The sequence below is a fragment of the Aspergillus viridinutans genome, assembly GCF_018404265.1.
Source record: "Aspergillus viridinutans IFM 47045 DNA, scaffold_3, whole genome shotgun sequence".
Taxonomy (NCBI): domain Eukaryota; kingdom Fungi; phylum Ascomycota; class Eurotiomycetes; order Eurotiales; family Aspergillaceae; genus Aspergillus; species Aspergillus viridinutans.
In genome coordinates, this window is record NW_025091219.1 from 117,202 (window position 1) to 131,416 (window position 14,215).

The 14,215-nt window shown below is 42.9% G+C and overlaps 5 protein-coding genes across 5 annotated transcripts; 3 read left to right on the forward strand and 2 right to left on the reverse strand.

The window, feature by feature from the left end:
* Nucleotides 1-5,216: 5,216 nt before the first annotated feature.
* Aspvir_005023 (putative C2H2 finger domain protein) lies at nt 5,217-6,879 on the forward strand (the record flags this gene model as incomplete). Its single annotated transcript, XM_043268242.1, has 2 exons — nt 5,217-5,338; nt 5,412-6,879. The coding sequence occupies 2 exons, from the start codon at nt 5,217-5,219 to the stop codon at nt 6,877-6,879; spliced, it is 1,590 nt and encodes a 529-aa protein (XP_043124177.1).
* Nucleotides 6,880-7,240: 361 nt separating this feature from the next.
* Aspvir_005024 (putative R3H and G-patch domain protein) lies at nt 7,241-9,329 on the reverse strand (the record flags this gene model as incomplete). The annotated part of the gene is made up of 2 exons (XM_043268243.1): nt 7,241-7,664; nt 7,768-9,329. 2 exons carry the CDS (start codon nt 9,327-9,329, stop codon nt 7,241-7,243), a joined length of 1,986 nt encoding a protein of 661 aa, XP_043124178.1.
* A 992-nt stretch (nt 9,330-10,321) lies between these two features.
* Nucleotides 10,322-11,788, forward strand: Aspvir_005025 (cysteine protease ATG4; the record flags this gene model as incomplete). The annotated part of the gene is made up of 5 exons (XM_043268244.1): nt 10,322-10,469; nt 10,527-10,859; nt 10,931-11,099; nt 11,149-11,376; nt 11,434-11,788. The coding sequence occupies 5 exons, from the start codon at nt 10,322-10,324 to the stop codon at nt 11,786-11,788; spliced, it is 1,233 nt and encodes a 410-aa protein (XP_043124179.1).
* A 427-nt stretch (nt 11,789-12,215) lies between these two features.
* Nucleotides 12,216-12,794, reverse strand: Aspvir_005026 (histone H2B family protein; the record flags this gene model as incomplete). Its single annotated transcript, XM_043268245.1, has 4 exons — nt 12,216-12,306; nt 12,358-12,445; nt 12,501-12,572; nt 12,623-12,794. 4 exons carry the CDS (start codon nt 12,792-12,794, stop codon nt 12,216-12,218), a joined length of 423 nt encoding a protein of 140 aa, XP_043124180.1.
* Nucleotides 12,795-13,468: 674 nt separating this feature from the next.
* Aspvir_005027 (histone H2A) lies at nt 13,469-14,049 on the forward strand (the record flags this gene model as incomplete). The annotated part of the gene is made up of 4 exons (XM_043268246.1): nt 13,469-13,521; nt 13,578-13,666; nt 13,736-13,939; nt 13,994-14,049. The coding sequence occupies 4 exons, from the start codon at nt 13,469-13,471 to the stop codon at nt 14,047-14,049; spliced, it is 402 nt and encodes a 133-aa protein (XP_043124181.1).
* Nucleotides 14,050-14,215: the final 166 nt, after the last annotated feature.

Here is a 14,215-nt window from a genome sequence, read left to right on the forward strand (position 1 = left end):
TAACTAGGGTGTGGGCCTACTAGGTAAAGCCTTTAACCTAGGGAGCCTTAGCAGACCTGCTAGGGTAAGCCTAAGTAAATTTAATAATATCTATATAGTGCACTATGAAATAAAAGAAATAATTAATAATAGAAGAATTATTACTAGCTACTAGGGCCAGCCACTAAGCTATAATATTATAATATAATAACTAGGCCCCAGTGGAAAGTATGAGATAGTATAGAATTAAAGTATAAGATAGTATATAATATTAGAGTAAAGTCTATAAGTAGCCTAACCTAGCACAGGGAGGCAGCCTAATAAGAGAGGGATAGAGCCCTAATCTAATTAGGTAACTACTCTACCTAAAGAGTTATTATTAGTAGATAGCTAGAGCTAAATCTTAGAGGTCTAGGATTTAGCACCTCTAATTAGTAGGGGAGATCCCAGGGTTCCAGGGCCTCTAATTAGTAGGGTTAGGCCTAAGGTGCCAGGGCCTTTAATTAGTAGTAGTAATTAATATACAGGATCCTGATTAGGAAGCTATAAGCTACTAATTAAAATAATAGTATATTTAACCACGCAGAGATGGATCTTAGGGATAGGGAGGTTAGATTCTAGGGTCTATTAAGGTCCCTATTTATTAATYATTATATAGATTAGTGTTTAAGGGGGCTGGCTAGCTAGCTAGCTTATAGGGTATATTTAGTTTAGCTTATAAGGTCTAGGACCCCCTATGTATGCTTATCTCTCTTAATAAAGGTAGAATTAAATTAGTAAGAGAGATAAGCTATATAAGTAAGTAAGGAGAGATAATTAAGGTAGAATTAAATTAGTAAGAGAGATGAGCTGCATAAGTAAGTAAGAAGAGATAATTAAGGTAGAATTAAATTAGTAAGAGAGATAAGCTACATAAGTAAGTAAGGAGAGATGATTAAGATAGAATTAAATTAGTAAGAGAGATGAGCTGCATGAGTAAGCAAGAAGAGATAATTAAGGTAGAATTAAATTAGTAAGAGAGATAAGCTGCATGAGCAAGTGAGGAGAGATGATTAAGGCAGAATTAAATTAGCAAGAGAGATGAGCTGCCATATTATATTATAGATATAGATGATATATAGTATGCTATCTATTAGATAAAGAACTAAGGTCTATACTAGGCCTATACCCTGCCTCTTTAGAATCTCTATACTAGCTTAGTTACTTATAGGGCCTAGGAGAAGGCTAATCTTCTAGCCTACTAGTTCTTCCTACCCTCTCTGCAGGCTAACCTAGATAATATTTAGGGATATAACTACCCTAAGCTAATTAGTATACTAGAATTTAGGAAGTATAAGATCCACCATACCCTCTATATTATTAAAGCTAATAAGGCCCCTAGCCTAGATAGTATTACTAACTAGGTGCTATAGGCTATTAGTTATATACTAGTCCTAAGCCTAATAGGCCTATATAATTAATATATTTAGCTTAGCTACTATTTAAAGCACTTCTATAATACTACTACTATTACCCTCTATAAGCTAGGTAAGCTAGACTACTTAATACTAAAGATATACTAATTAATTACCCTACTTAATACTCTAAGTAAGCTACTTAAGGCCCTAATTACTATCTAGTTAAGCTATCTAGCTAAGGCCTATAGATTACTTCTAGATAACTATTTTAGGGGGTATAAAGGCTAGGATATAGAGAATACTCTTTATATAGCTCTAGAAGCTATCTACTTAAGCTAGAAGAATAATAAGATTATCTCTGCCCTTCTACTAGATATCTATAGGGCCTTTAATAATACCTTATATAACTAACTTATCTATAACCTCTATATCTAAAGGGTCCTAGAGGCCTATATTACCTAGCTTAGTAGCTTTCTCTAGGGCTAATCCACCTTACTAGTACTGCCTAAATATACTATACTAACCTAGAGAATAAAAACTAGCATTCTATAAGGCTCCCCTCTCTTACTAATTCTCTATATCTTCTATAATATAGGCCTAATGGGCTAGGGGGACCCTGAGTAGGGTACTAATAATATTAGATATATTAATAATATAATAATACTAGCTACTAGTAATAGTAAGTATACTAATTATTAATAACTATATAAGTACTACTAATATAGGTACCTCTATTAGGCTACTACTTATACCTCTTAATTTAAATTATTAAAGTTCTAGCTTATTTACTTCCACCCCCTAGGCCAGTAGGCCTAGGGTGATACTAAACTATCTAGCTAAGGCAGTAGGCTAGGGGAGCTACTAGACCTAGGTAATAAATAGGTTATTAAAGCTAGTATAATAGCCTAACTCCTTAGGGTTATTCTTAATTAGAATCTTATCTTTAAGATATATCTCTAGTATATTAATAATGTAGCTACCTAGTACCTCTAGGCTATTAGTATACTAGATAGCTCTAAATAGGGCCTATAGCTCTAGGAGCTTTAGTATATATATACTACCTATATTATCCTAATTATGCTATATACTACCTCTATATAATATATACTACTAGTCTGGGGCTAGAAGCACCTCTATAGTTAGTAGATAAAGGTATTAAATTAAATCTAATATTAGGCTAGTAAGCTAATTATAGGGGCCTTCTAAATAGTTAGTAGGGCTATATTTAATACTAAATTATATCTTACCCTAATATTACTACTCCTCTAATAATACTATATCTAAATCCTTATCTAAATTACTACTACTCTAGCCTATTAAATATATATTCTTAATTATTACTAATACTACTAGAATCTACTTTTACACTTACTGCTGAAAACTATAGAAGAAGAAGTTAAATTAATAACTAGTATTAATTCTAGAGAGCTAGAGATATACTTACTATAGGTAGTACCCCCCTAGTAGGAGCTACTAGAGGTAGTAATTAAGAAGATAAAGAAGTAGTTAATAATCTACTATAATATTTATTATATTACCTACCTAGAGGCTATTTAGATCTATACTAATAGTTCTAATATCTATAGATAGATAGGCACTACCACAGTGTGCCTAGATCCCCCTATCTATTAATAATATTACCTAGGGACAGATGTTAAGCATATAGTGCTAGTTATAGAGATTATAGGGTTAGTACTAGCCCTATAGCTTATTAAGTAAGATCTAGTACTATATAATCTCTAGTAGGTACTACTAGCTTCCTATAGCTAATAGAAGCAGGCTAAGATTTATTCTAATAACTAAGGTATACTATGCATATTACTTACTCTAAAGCAGGGCTCTAGCTAGTATCTAGTTTAGGAGATAGTAGACTTACTAAATTAGCTAGATCTAGTATTAGATATATTATTCTACTAGCTAGCAGCACACTATGGGGTTACTAGTAATAAGCTAGTAAACTAGAAGATAAAGGAGGTAGCTAGATAGTAATAGAGTATTATAGAGGGTAGTATAGGCCCCTACTACTAGTTATACTCCTAGATTACCCTATATAGGGCCCCCTAGATACCTAGATTAAATAGTATACTAAGGAGTAATAGGAGGAGGCCTAGTAGTAATCTAAATATAGTAGATACCTCTAGTATTATCTCCCTAAGGTCTCTAGGTATTTATTTATTATCTATAATAATCTTACCCCTATAGAGTATAGTATTCTAGCCTAGATATATACTAGAAAGATTAGGCTAAATTACTACTTCTTAAGTATTAACTAGACTAATAACCCTCTCTGCCCATGTAGGCAGGCCCTAGAGATAATTTACTATATACTATTTAGTTATACCTAATATAATAATCTTTAGTAGATAATATAGACTAGTATAGAAGGGACCCTCTAAGACCTAATAGAGACCTTAATAGAGAAGTAGTATATTTAATAAGCTATATAATTTATATTAAATACTAGCTAATTAATATATCTAGTAGAAGCTACTAAGCTAGTATAGCTTAAGCTAACTACCCCTAGTAGTAGGTAGCTACTAATAGCCCTAGTAGATAATAGCTAATAAATTATTATTATATACTATTATATACTACTAGTTACTCTTATTAGTATAGTACTACTACTCATAGCCCTGGCCTATATATCTATATAATACTAGCTTACTAATCTAGCACCTTTCAGTGATGGCACCCCTGGAACTCTTATAAGCTTAGGAATCTATAGTATTCTGAATAGGTTAGCAACTATCTTAGGGGGAAATAGGCCTATATAGGCACCTAGGCAGGTATAGAGGCTTTAGAAGCTAGTAATTTTAGCCTTAGCTAGAATAGATAGAATAATAGGGAATTAAGGTAGTAGTACTTATTAATTTCAGCCCTAGCTAGAATAGATAGATCTATAGGGAGTTAGGGTGGCAGCACTTACTGATTTTAGCTAGGGCTAAAATAGGGGCATCTATAAGGGAATCTATAGGGGGTTCAGCCTAGCCTAGGTGCCTAAGATATATATAGATATTTATGTACACTAGCAGTATTAGTCTGGAAGGACAGTTATTGGTTGGATAGTCACTGCTCACTAGGAGCCTCCGACATGGCCTAGCCCAGTGCTGAAATGGAGTAAGGAATAAATCAATCAATCAATCAATCAATCGAATCCCAAAATGGGATGGGAAATTAATATGGGATACCCATTTCCCAATGGGAGGGAATTTCCCACAGGATTTCCCTGTGAGAACCCCATGCTAGGCTATGGAGGCATTCCCAACTGAGGCAAAAGACCTACTATGATTGACCCCTTGGTCAATCATGCCTGGCCTCTATATATATAGTGCCTAACATTCCCTCCCACACAGCCAGCCTAAGTAAGAGAGATAAGCTATATAAGTAAGAGAGAAGAGATAATTAAGATAGAATCTAGTAAGAGAGATGAGCTATGTAAGCAAGAGAGGAGAGATGATTAAGGTAGAATCTGGCCATTTCTATATTAGTTACTAAGTTAGGAGGCTCTGGTTATCTGGTAGCAAGTTAGGTAATTAGAAAATCTATATACTCTAATTAGTTAGATAAAGAAAGCTCGCCTTCCAATTAGCTATAATAGGTACCCACTTTTGTCATATATATTTGTCAGATAATATTTTAAAAAATAGGCCTTGTCATGAATTTCTGACATTTAGATGAAAATTTTTGAAATACACCATCCTTAGCTAAGCCCTGGAGGAAAATTAAGATATGTACTGCCTACTCCCAACTAATATCCATTAGAAACCCAGAGCTCAAGCTACATTGCCATTACGTACACTTCTTCCGTTATTTTTACCTAGGTCAGGCTGTCAATCCCTTATGGGCCAATCTCAATCTACCAATTTTCAGGATAATGCATATTCTGCTGAACCTTCGTCCAAAGAGAGGAAAGAAGATTATTATGAACTCCTGGGGATACAACATGACGCCTCCACAGATGAGTGAGATTGTAACTCTATTATAACCCGCCATGCGCCTGTTAGGCTGACATCCTTCTCTTCGAATCTCATCAAGAATAAGAAAAGCATACAAAAGAAAAGCTCTCGAGCTGCACCCGGATAAAAACTACGGCAATGTCGAAGCTGCAACGAAACTGTTTGCAGAAATCCAAACTGCATATCAAGTTCTCTCAGATCCTCAGGAGCGCGCATGGTATGATACTCACAAAGATGCATTTTTGAGTCGCGATGGGCAGCCAAGTAGTAGCGAATACTGTTATGATAGCCGTATGACAACCTCTGGTGACATATTGCAGCTGTTCTCCAAGTTCAGTCCTCGAATGGAATTTTCGGATTCTCAATCTGGATTCTTCGGCGGCCTTCGAGCGGTATTTACACGGCTTGCCCTCGAGGAAGAAATGGCATGTCGCGCAGACAAATTGGAGTTTGTCGACTATCCGACTTTTGGGTCACAAAGTGATACTTTTGAAGACGTCGTACGGCCATTCTATGTCGTCTGGAGTAGCTTTTCAACCAAGAAATCTTTCGCCTGGAAAGATATTTACCGATATTCCGAGGCTCCAGATCGTCGCGTGCGCAGATTGATGGAGAAGGAAAATAAGCGATTGAGGGAGGAGGGGATCCGCGAATTTAACGAAGCTGTCAGATCGCTTGTGGCTTTTGTTAAAAAGAGGGATCCGCGCTATAAAAGTGGCATCCAAAGCGAAGCCCAGCGCCGGGAGCTCCTCCGTCAAACTGCCGCTGCACAAGCTGCCAAATCAAGAGCAGTAAACCAAGCAAAGCTGCGTGAGCATGTTATACCTGACTGGGCGAAGTCAGAAGAGGCTGAGGAAGCGAATCCGGATAGTTCGGGATCTGAACTCGAGCAGTTCGAGTGCATCATTTGCCGGAAGGCTTTCAAGAGCCTGAACCAATTCAACGCGCACGAACGTAGCAAGAAACACGTCAAGGCCGTCAAACAGCTTCGCTGGGAGATGAGAGCAGAAAATGAGTCGCTCAATCTTGATCAGTATATGGCGCCGTACAGTGACCATGCTCAACTAGAGCAATGCAACGACGACTCAGCAGCTTCCTTCTTCAGCCATGAAGACAGTGGTAAGGTCCAAAGTGGACGCAATGCTGATGCTGATCAAAACATTGCACCCATCATGGAAGACACGCAAGAGGAAAGTCGCCGCGAATTCACGGAAGCTGATACGATATTTCCTGCGACACATACTAGCCACGTGTCGAGCGAAACCATTCTGAATCCTACAGGCTCGGACGATGTCTTTGAGACGGCAGACGATGCTGTTGATTTACTATCTCAAGAATTGTCAGCCTCTGGCTTGGGTCAGAGTCCATCGACTGATGTCAAAAAAATTGGCAAAGCCAAACAGAAACGCGCTCGAAAGGCGGCTCAGCAGGCTCTCGGTCACTCTCCCGAATTGATTTGTACCACCTGCAAGGCTGCGTTTCTATCCAAAACCCAGCTTTTTACACACTTGAGGAAGTATGACCATGCCCAGCCCCCAATCAGGTAGCAAAGACTAGCATTTGAACAAACCCTTTATGACCTAGGTGACTGGTATTTATCTTTTATCCACTCGTTCCTTAAACCATCTCATAGTGAAAGGAGATATGTTGAAGTAGATGCCACAAACAATCATGGTTTTGCGGGTAATCATAGTCATAGATACAATAATTGCCTTGTTGTACCATAAAGTATTCTAACAGGGACACTTCTCAGGTTCGTGCCATTCATCATCCCATGAACGGAGTTTTGGAAGTGCGACAGGCTTGTTGAGTGTTGGAATCTCTATCATCGTTGCAGGTCCACCACTTAGCCTTAGAAAGACAACCATAGGAGATGCAACTAGGGATTGTAGGATCTCTCGAAACTATCTACCCCAGGCCAGCCTTGGAATTCTTCACGACGTGCGCAACAGGTAACAGAATGCCTTTGTTGTTTATGGCACCGAGTGGAGTCCCCAAACTCCATCCCATCCTTTCGAGCATAGCTCTTCCCTTGTTTTCCGCTCCAATTTCCGGTGCTGAGGCCCCAACGACGTCGCCTTCCATATAGCTGACAGATGATGTAGGGCGACCACGAGAAGCCTTCGCCGGTTTCTTGTTGTTCTGGGACCGTGACTTGGGGCCACGGTGAGAGAATTGAGACTTCGATAATATCCTTTCCACCTGTGTGATCGTTTTCTGTGTATGCCTTGGTGTGCGGGAAGTCTTGTACAGCATGGGAAATCTGGACGACCCTTTGCCGCGGGACTGTGATTTGAGTGACAGTGCGCCTGCCATGTCATGCACAACCTTCCTGTAATGTTTAGACATGGGTGGAAGAGACAAGCTGAACAAAGTCTGGGTTTCAGCACTCTAGTTTTAAAAACTTTCAATAGCGGCTGCAGGGAAACTCGTACCTTTCTTTCGATGATAGCAAGAAACTGCGCATTTCCGATTTCAGATCATCGACATCGAAGCCACTTGAATACTTAGCTCTGAGATCCGGCGCATTTGCATTCCGACCGAGTAGGCCTCCAGCACGGAGCTCTTCTCTCTTCTGTTTTCTTGTCTTTTTCTTCTCTCTATCATTTCGCCATGCCCGTTCCAATTGCAGTTCCAGCTCGCTATCGGATAATGACAGATCAAAAGCACGTTGCTTCCCTTTTGTTTTGTTCAGCAGGCTGGGTCTGTTGAAGTCCATTATATCGAATCCATAAAATGGGTCCGATTCCAATGCATCAGCAAAAGCGGCTGCCGAAGCGAAATGATTTTCCTTTGCTTTGCTGCGGTTACGGTGCGACCGAGACAGACACATGCTCTCTGTCTCGATCTCCAAGTCCTTGCCGATTTCCTTCGTTTCGGTGTCACTGCATTCGGAAGAGCTCGGGGAGCTATGTGCCCCGTCCGTCGAACTGGTGCAAAGTACCGCAAATCCATTCGATTTAGCAGTAAATCCTGGTGGCTTCAGCATGGGATAAGTGTTTGGATGCAGTTGACTGGGCATACCTCCGGAAGCCAGACCAGTGTCACTCTCATCTTCACATTCAGCCAACATTTGGCCGCGTACGCATGGAATTATTTCCTCCCCATTGTTTGGTGGCTCGGAACAATTGGCATTGACCAGTTCAGCGGAGACACATGTAGACGCCGGTCTGTCCATTTGACCGTTGTCGGACTCCGTGCTTGTACTGCGACACAAATCAGGCCACTGACAGTAGTCTTCGTAGTCATCGTCAATGTTCGCTATGTAATCGGCCAATATGTCATTTTCTTCGTCTTCGCGAAGTCTCGAATATTGCTCCCTAATTGATGGGCGTCTGGAATTGAAGGGTATAAAATCAACAATCTCATCGATGGCACGTGGTTGGATTCGCTCGGTTCGCTCTGGCAAGGTCGATTTTGTGGCATGCAGTAGGTCTCCCGACGCGTTTTCTGCTGAGTGACATGATTGTGTCGGTATTTTGTGGCTGTGATGTTGTAGCCAAGGCTGCGTTGAACCGTTATTCCGCGGGCTACATTCGTGTCCTCTGCAATAGTCGGAGATTCCATGCTCTTTTTGACGAGCGGGGCTCCTAGCGTTGTGCTGCCTGGATGGCCTTGATATCGGAGATCGGTTTCTGTCTGATGGTCCTCGAGCGTACTTTGTTTTAAGGTGCCGTCCAGTAAACACTATTTCATCCTCGCTGGTGTTACCCCCTCCGGGGGTGATGTGGTCTATATGCTCGGTATCCGTGGGAATCTCCCCATCTGGTGAAATGATAGTAGGGTGTGGATATCGCATGGACTCTCCGTTGCATTGTTCTGGGGGGAGTTTAGGTAGGGTCATTTCTATTCCCTTGTGTTGCATGTCCAAACTTTCCAGTTTTTTCTCATTGTTTTCTTGTAGACCTGCACTCACAAATTGCACTGCCTGATGACGGAAATTAGTACCCATCCGCCATATATTGCGCACCTCGGTGTTTCGTGCTTCTTGCTGCATGGAGAGCTGGGGATGCCTGTGGGCTGCAACAAGTCAGTTGGTTATGGTTGGTCGGCTATATGTAGGGTGATGGACCTGTGTGTGATGTCTTTGTCACGGCCTTCTGGTTGCTCGTGCGTACTTTCGCCCTGCTGTGGCGAGCCATGTCTTCCACCCTTTTTGCCTTCGCGGCAATATTACGGTCTTGGGATCGATTCTCTGGGTATGCCCTCTTCGGTTCAATATCGATGCCCCCTTTTACTCTGAGTAGCACGCTGGCATTGTAGGTTTCCTGTGCAGCACTCCACACAGTTGTTATGTGTTGAAAAAATTCGGTCTGCTGGGTTGTTGGAACTTGGTGGAGTCAAGACTTACCTAGTGACCTAGTCTGTCTTCCGTTGACATTGAAGGCGGTGTATGTGGTGTTGTATGCATGTGACGTGCTTATCGTTATGTCCTTATCTGTGGTGGCAGCCGTCTACGACGGAAGTATGTCATTGGGTTCTCTTCGAGGCTTGTATACCTTTATGGAACGCTACCTATGTAACCATTGTAGGCTTTGTATCCTCACGCGGTTGTTGTTGCGTGTCCTCGTGGTCAGGTAGATGGTCTTGGTTTTTAGACTGTAACATACCACACCCGGTACGGTAGTTGAGAGAGGATTATATATATATATATATATATATATATGCTACACGTATACGACAGTCTCGTGACTGACGTTGTATGACGGAACCCCTCATTGAGACAAAAAGTACTGAGATCATGGTTAACCACAAATCATCATATTAACAACGGATGACCATACACAGTTGTATATCTATTCCCTACACAGCCGCACCGTTTCGACACCAGTAGGTGACTGGGATGAGCCTTTATATACCGAAGTGCACAGGCAGCAAACCAACATTGGCGTGGAACATATACCAACAATATAAAGCAAACTAGTCGACCAGAGCGCCCCAGCACTCCGCAGAGACCGACATACAGGCATTCACAAGTCGCCATTCAAAATGAATGGGGTAGACATGGAGCGCTGCAAGCGAATTATACAGTATATCTGGGACCCTGCACCCAGGAACGACCAACCAGAAGAACCCATCTGGTGTCTGGGAACCAAATATACAACGGATGGTATGGAGAGAGACAATAGGCGCAACGGTAAGCCACGGCCAGATGCAAAAGTAGTTGCCTCTCTTTGGGCTCATGCGTCCATAGCATCGCCCAAATCAATGCGACTGGTGAACGAAGAAGGACCAAGCCAGCTGGTCCCAAAGGCTACAATGCCGGGCCAGTTAGACGAACAGGGCTGGCCTGAATCGTTCCTTCTCGACTTCGAATCAAGGATCTGGATTACCTACAGATCGAACTTTCCCCCAATACCGAAGCCTATCAAACAGGATGCGTACTCCGCAATGACATTGAGCGTGCGATTGAGAAGCCAGCTCGTTGACCAACACGGATTCACATCCGACACAGGATGGGGCTGCATGATAAGGTCAGGGCAGAGCCTCCTGGCGAACGCAATGTCCATATTGTTATTTGGCCGAGGTAAGTAACAACGTCAACAGTTTCACCAATATATCCGGTATCCAAGCCGCAGTGAGCTAACGTGCCTACAGATTGGCGTCGAGGAATCAACACTGATCAGGAGGCTCAGCTATTGTCACAGTTTGCAGATCACCCGGATGCACCTTTCTCAATACATCGATTTGTCCAGCATGGTGCCGAGTCCTGTAACAAACATCCCGGGGAATGGTTTGGGCCCTCCGCGACCGCCAGATGCATACAGTATGTCCCAATCACATTGCCCATTAGCGTAGCTCACATATGAATTTAGGGCCCTTGTGTCTCAACATGGAAGCCTCAACATTGGTGTCTACATGACTGATGATACAGCAGATGTGCATGAAGATAAATTTCTGGATGCTGCCCACGACGAGAGAGGGTCCTTCAGACCGACACTGATATTAATTGGGACGCGACTGGGAATCGATCGTATTACTCCCGTGTATTGGGACGCGGTAAAGACCACATTGCAACTCCCCCAATCCGTAGGAATAGCTGGGTACGTTATCATTTAAAAGACCCAAGATTTCCGGACCAGTGGTGACCAAATCTGCAGTGGACGCCCATCAGCATCGCATTACTTCGTCGGCGTTCAAGGCTCACACCTATTTTACCTTGACCCTCATCAGACCCGCCCAGCGTTGCCACAGCGCAATATCGATGAACCATACACCGACGAAGAGATAGAAACCTATCATACTCGACGCCTCAGGAGAATCCACCTTCGAGACATGGATCCGAGCATGCTTATCGGCTTCATTATAAAAGACAAAGAAGACTGGGCACACTGGAAGAGCGAGGTATCTGTTCAGGGGAAACCTATCGTACATGTGCTCAGCGAATCAGACACTGCTGTATTCCAGGGCCGTGAAGGGGCGATCGATGAGGTAGAGGTCTTGGATGATGAATGAAAGAACACAGCGGATGCTCTGTGTCCCGTGATATGCCAATGGAACCAGAACCAAACGAGCAATATGGAACTGCTATTCAGATTATCCCCAATCGCACCAATTCGAGGCGACTGTCAAGAATATGTTGCATAAGCAAATGAGATTCCGATTTATGGTAGGGGAAGGAAATTCGTGCAACCAGCCCCAAAATCCGAGTTATGTTACACCGCATTCTCGTCGCGAATGAACCATGAACACATTCAACCCAAAAGGGCATCAGGACAGAGAGAGAGAAAAAGAAAGGAAAATATCAAACCATCCCATGACACATTAAAAGATCCTCAAACACCCTGTAACCCACCGCCTCAAAACCATGAAGATAAGGAGGCAGTAAAAATGACAATCCCGAGAAACAAACACAAGGCAAAAGAAGCAAGAAGCGACATGCCTATTTGGCAGAAGAAGAGTACTTCGTGACAGCCTTAGTGCCTTCCGAAACGGCGTGCTTCGCCAACTCACCAGGGAGGATGAGCCGAACACTTGGAAAGAGAATCAGTGTAATTCGTATGGTGGATAAGGGCTTTACTCACGAAGTCTGGATCTCCCTCGACGAGATGGTCGATTTCTTGTTGTAAGCAGCAAGCTTCGACGCTTCCGTGGCGACGCGCTCAAAGATATCTGTAATGGATTAGAATACAATCGGTTTCAAATGTTTTCGAGGTGTTGAAAATACCATTGACAAAAGAGTTCAGGATAGACATGGCACGAGTCGAAATACCAGTGTCAGGATGAACTTGTTTGAGAACTGCACCCTGGTAAGCTTCCGCACCACATATAACTAGTAGTATTACTTACCCTTGTAGATGTAGGAGGAGTAGGTTTCCTTCCTGGTCTTGCCACGCTTCTTCTTGTCGCCAGTGGCAGCAGCAGCGGTCTTCTTGCCCGCTTCCTTTTTCTCAGCAGGAGCCTTTCCAGCGGGCGCCTTGCCACCAGTGCTAGGCTTCTTCTCGGCAGCTTTGGGAGGCATTTTTGTGAGTAGAAGATTATCAAAAGAAGTTATCAACTAAATAGAGCTCGAGAGAATAGATTGTGGTTGTGTTGAGGAAACTTGACGTTCGAACGTTGTGCAGATGGATTGAGAAGGAAGATGAGAATGATGGAGACGCGGTGACGAGGGAGGCGCGCTACTTATACCAGCCTGCGAAACCCCAGTTGATCTGAAGTACGCGAAAGAGACAGAATTTCAATACGGTCACAGGCTGGTATGATCTGTATGATTAAAGCAATGTAAATAAGTTCAAGTACTACAATCACGAGGGTGAAGTCATGCCAAGACGGATGTAATAATTATTACACTGAAATATTACAGCACTTAACTTGATTTGGAACCCCAACACTGTGCTAGGCCACACAGATCGTAGCTCACATATGTAGCCAAGCTATTGGAGCGCTGGACCATGATCCTTTTGGTGATTGGCCAGCCCCGCTAAGCGAGAGGGTGATCTGAAGGGCGTCTGGGCAGGCTAACGTCACCCTGAGCGCGTCATTATAAATCTCCTGGCTTTCCTCGCGCTGACCACCCAGTCTCTTGGTTTACTTCAACGACTGTCCGTCTACTACACGTCCGCCGCGTCAATTTGAAAACCATCAACTCTATTAAACCACTACAACAGTTTAACCTTGACCACTTAATCAGACAAAATGACTGGAGGCAAATCCGGAGGCAAAGCCAGCGGCAGCAAGAACGCGCAGTCGTAAGACAACCCCGTTTCTCATGAACCCTCGAACCATGCTGACATCTCGAATTTAGGCGCTCTTCGAAGGCTGGACTTGCCTTCCCCGTCGGTCGTGTTCACCGTCTGCTGCGCAAGGGTAACTACGCTCAACGTGTTGGTGCTGGTAAGTCTTTTACCCGATTTAGCTCATCGTCTTTGTTCTTGCGGTTCTGACCATAATGCCTTTGTATAGGTGCTCCGGTCTACTTGGCCGCTGTTCTCGAGTATCTCGCTGCTGAAATCCTGGAGTTGGCTGGCAACGCTGCCCGTGACAACAAGAAGACTCGTATCATTCCTCGCCATCTCCAGCTTGCCATTCGCAATGATGAGGAATTGAACAAGCTGCTTGGCCACGTTACAATTGCGCAGGGTGGTGTTCTGCCCAACATTCACCAAAGTAAGTTTCGGCACTTGGGTTTCGTCTTGACTATATTTTCTAACCAATTTCCAGACCTTCTACCCAAGAAGACTCCGAAGAGTGGAAAGGGTCCTAGCCAGGAGCTTTAATTGTCCTATTTTTATTTCTTTCCTGTTCGGGTTTCTCAATCGGCGTGCTTTGGTTTCTCATGATGTGATAACGGGGTTCTGGACTGGGCACAATTATGGCTCTGTTTTTCATGCTTTGATTTATGGTTGTACATTATGCTCACGGGCATTGAATGATACCGACAGC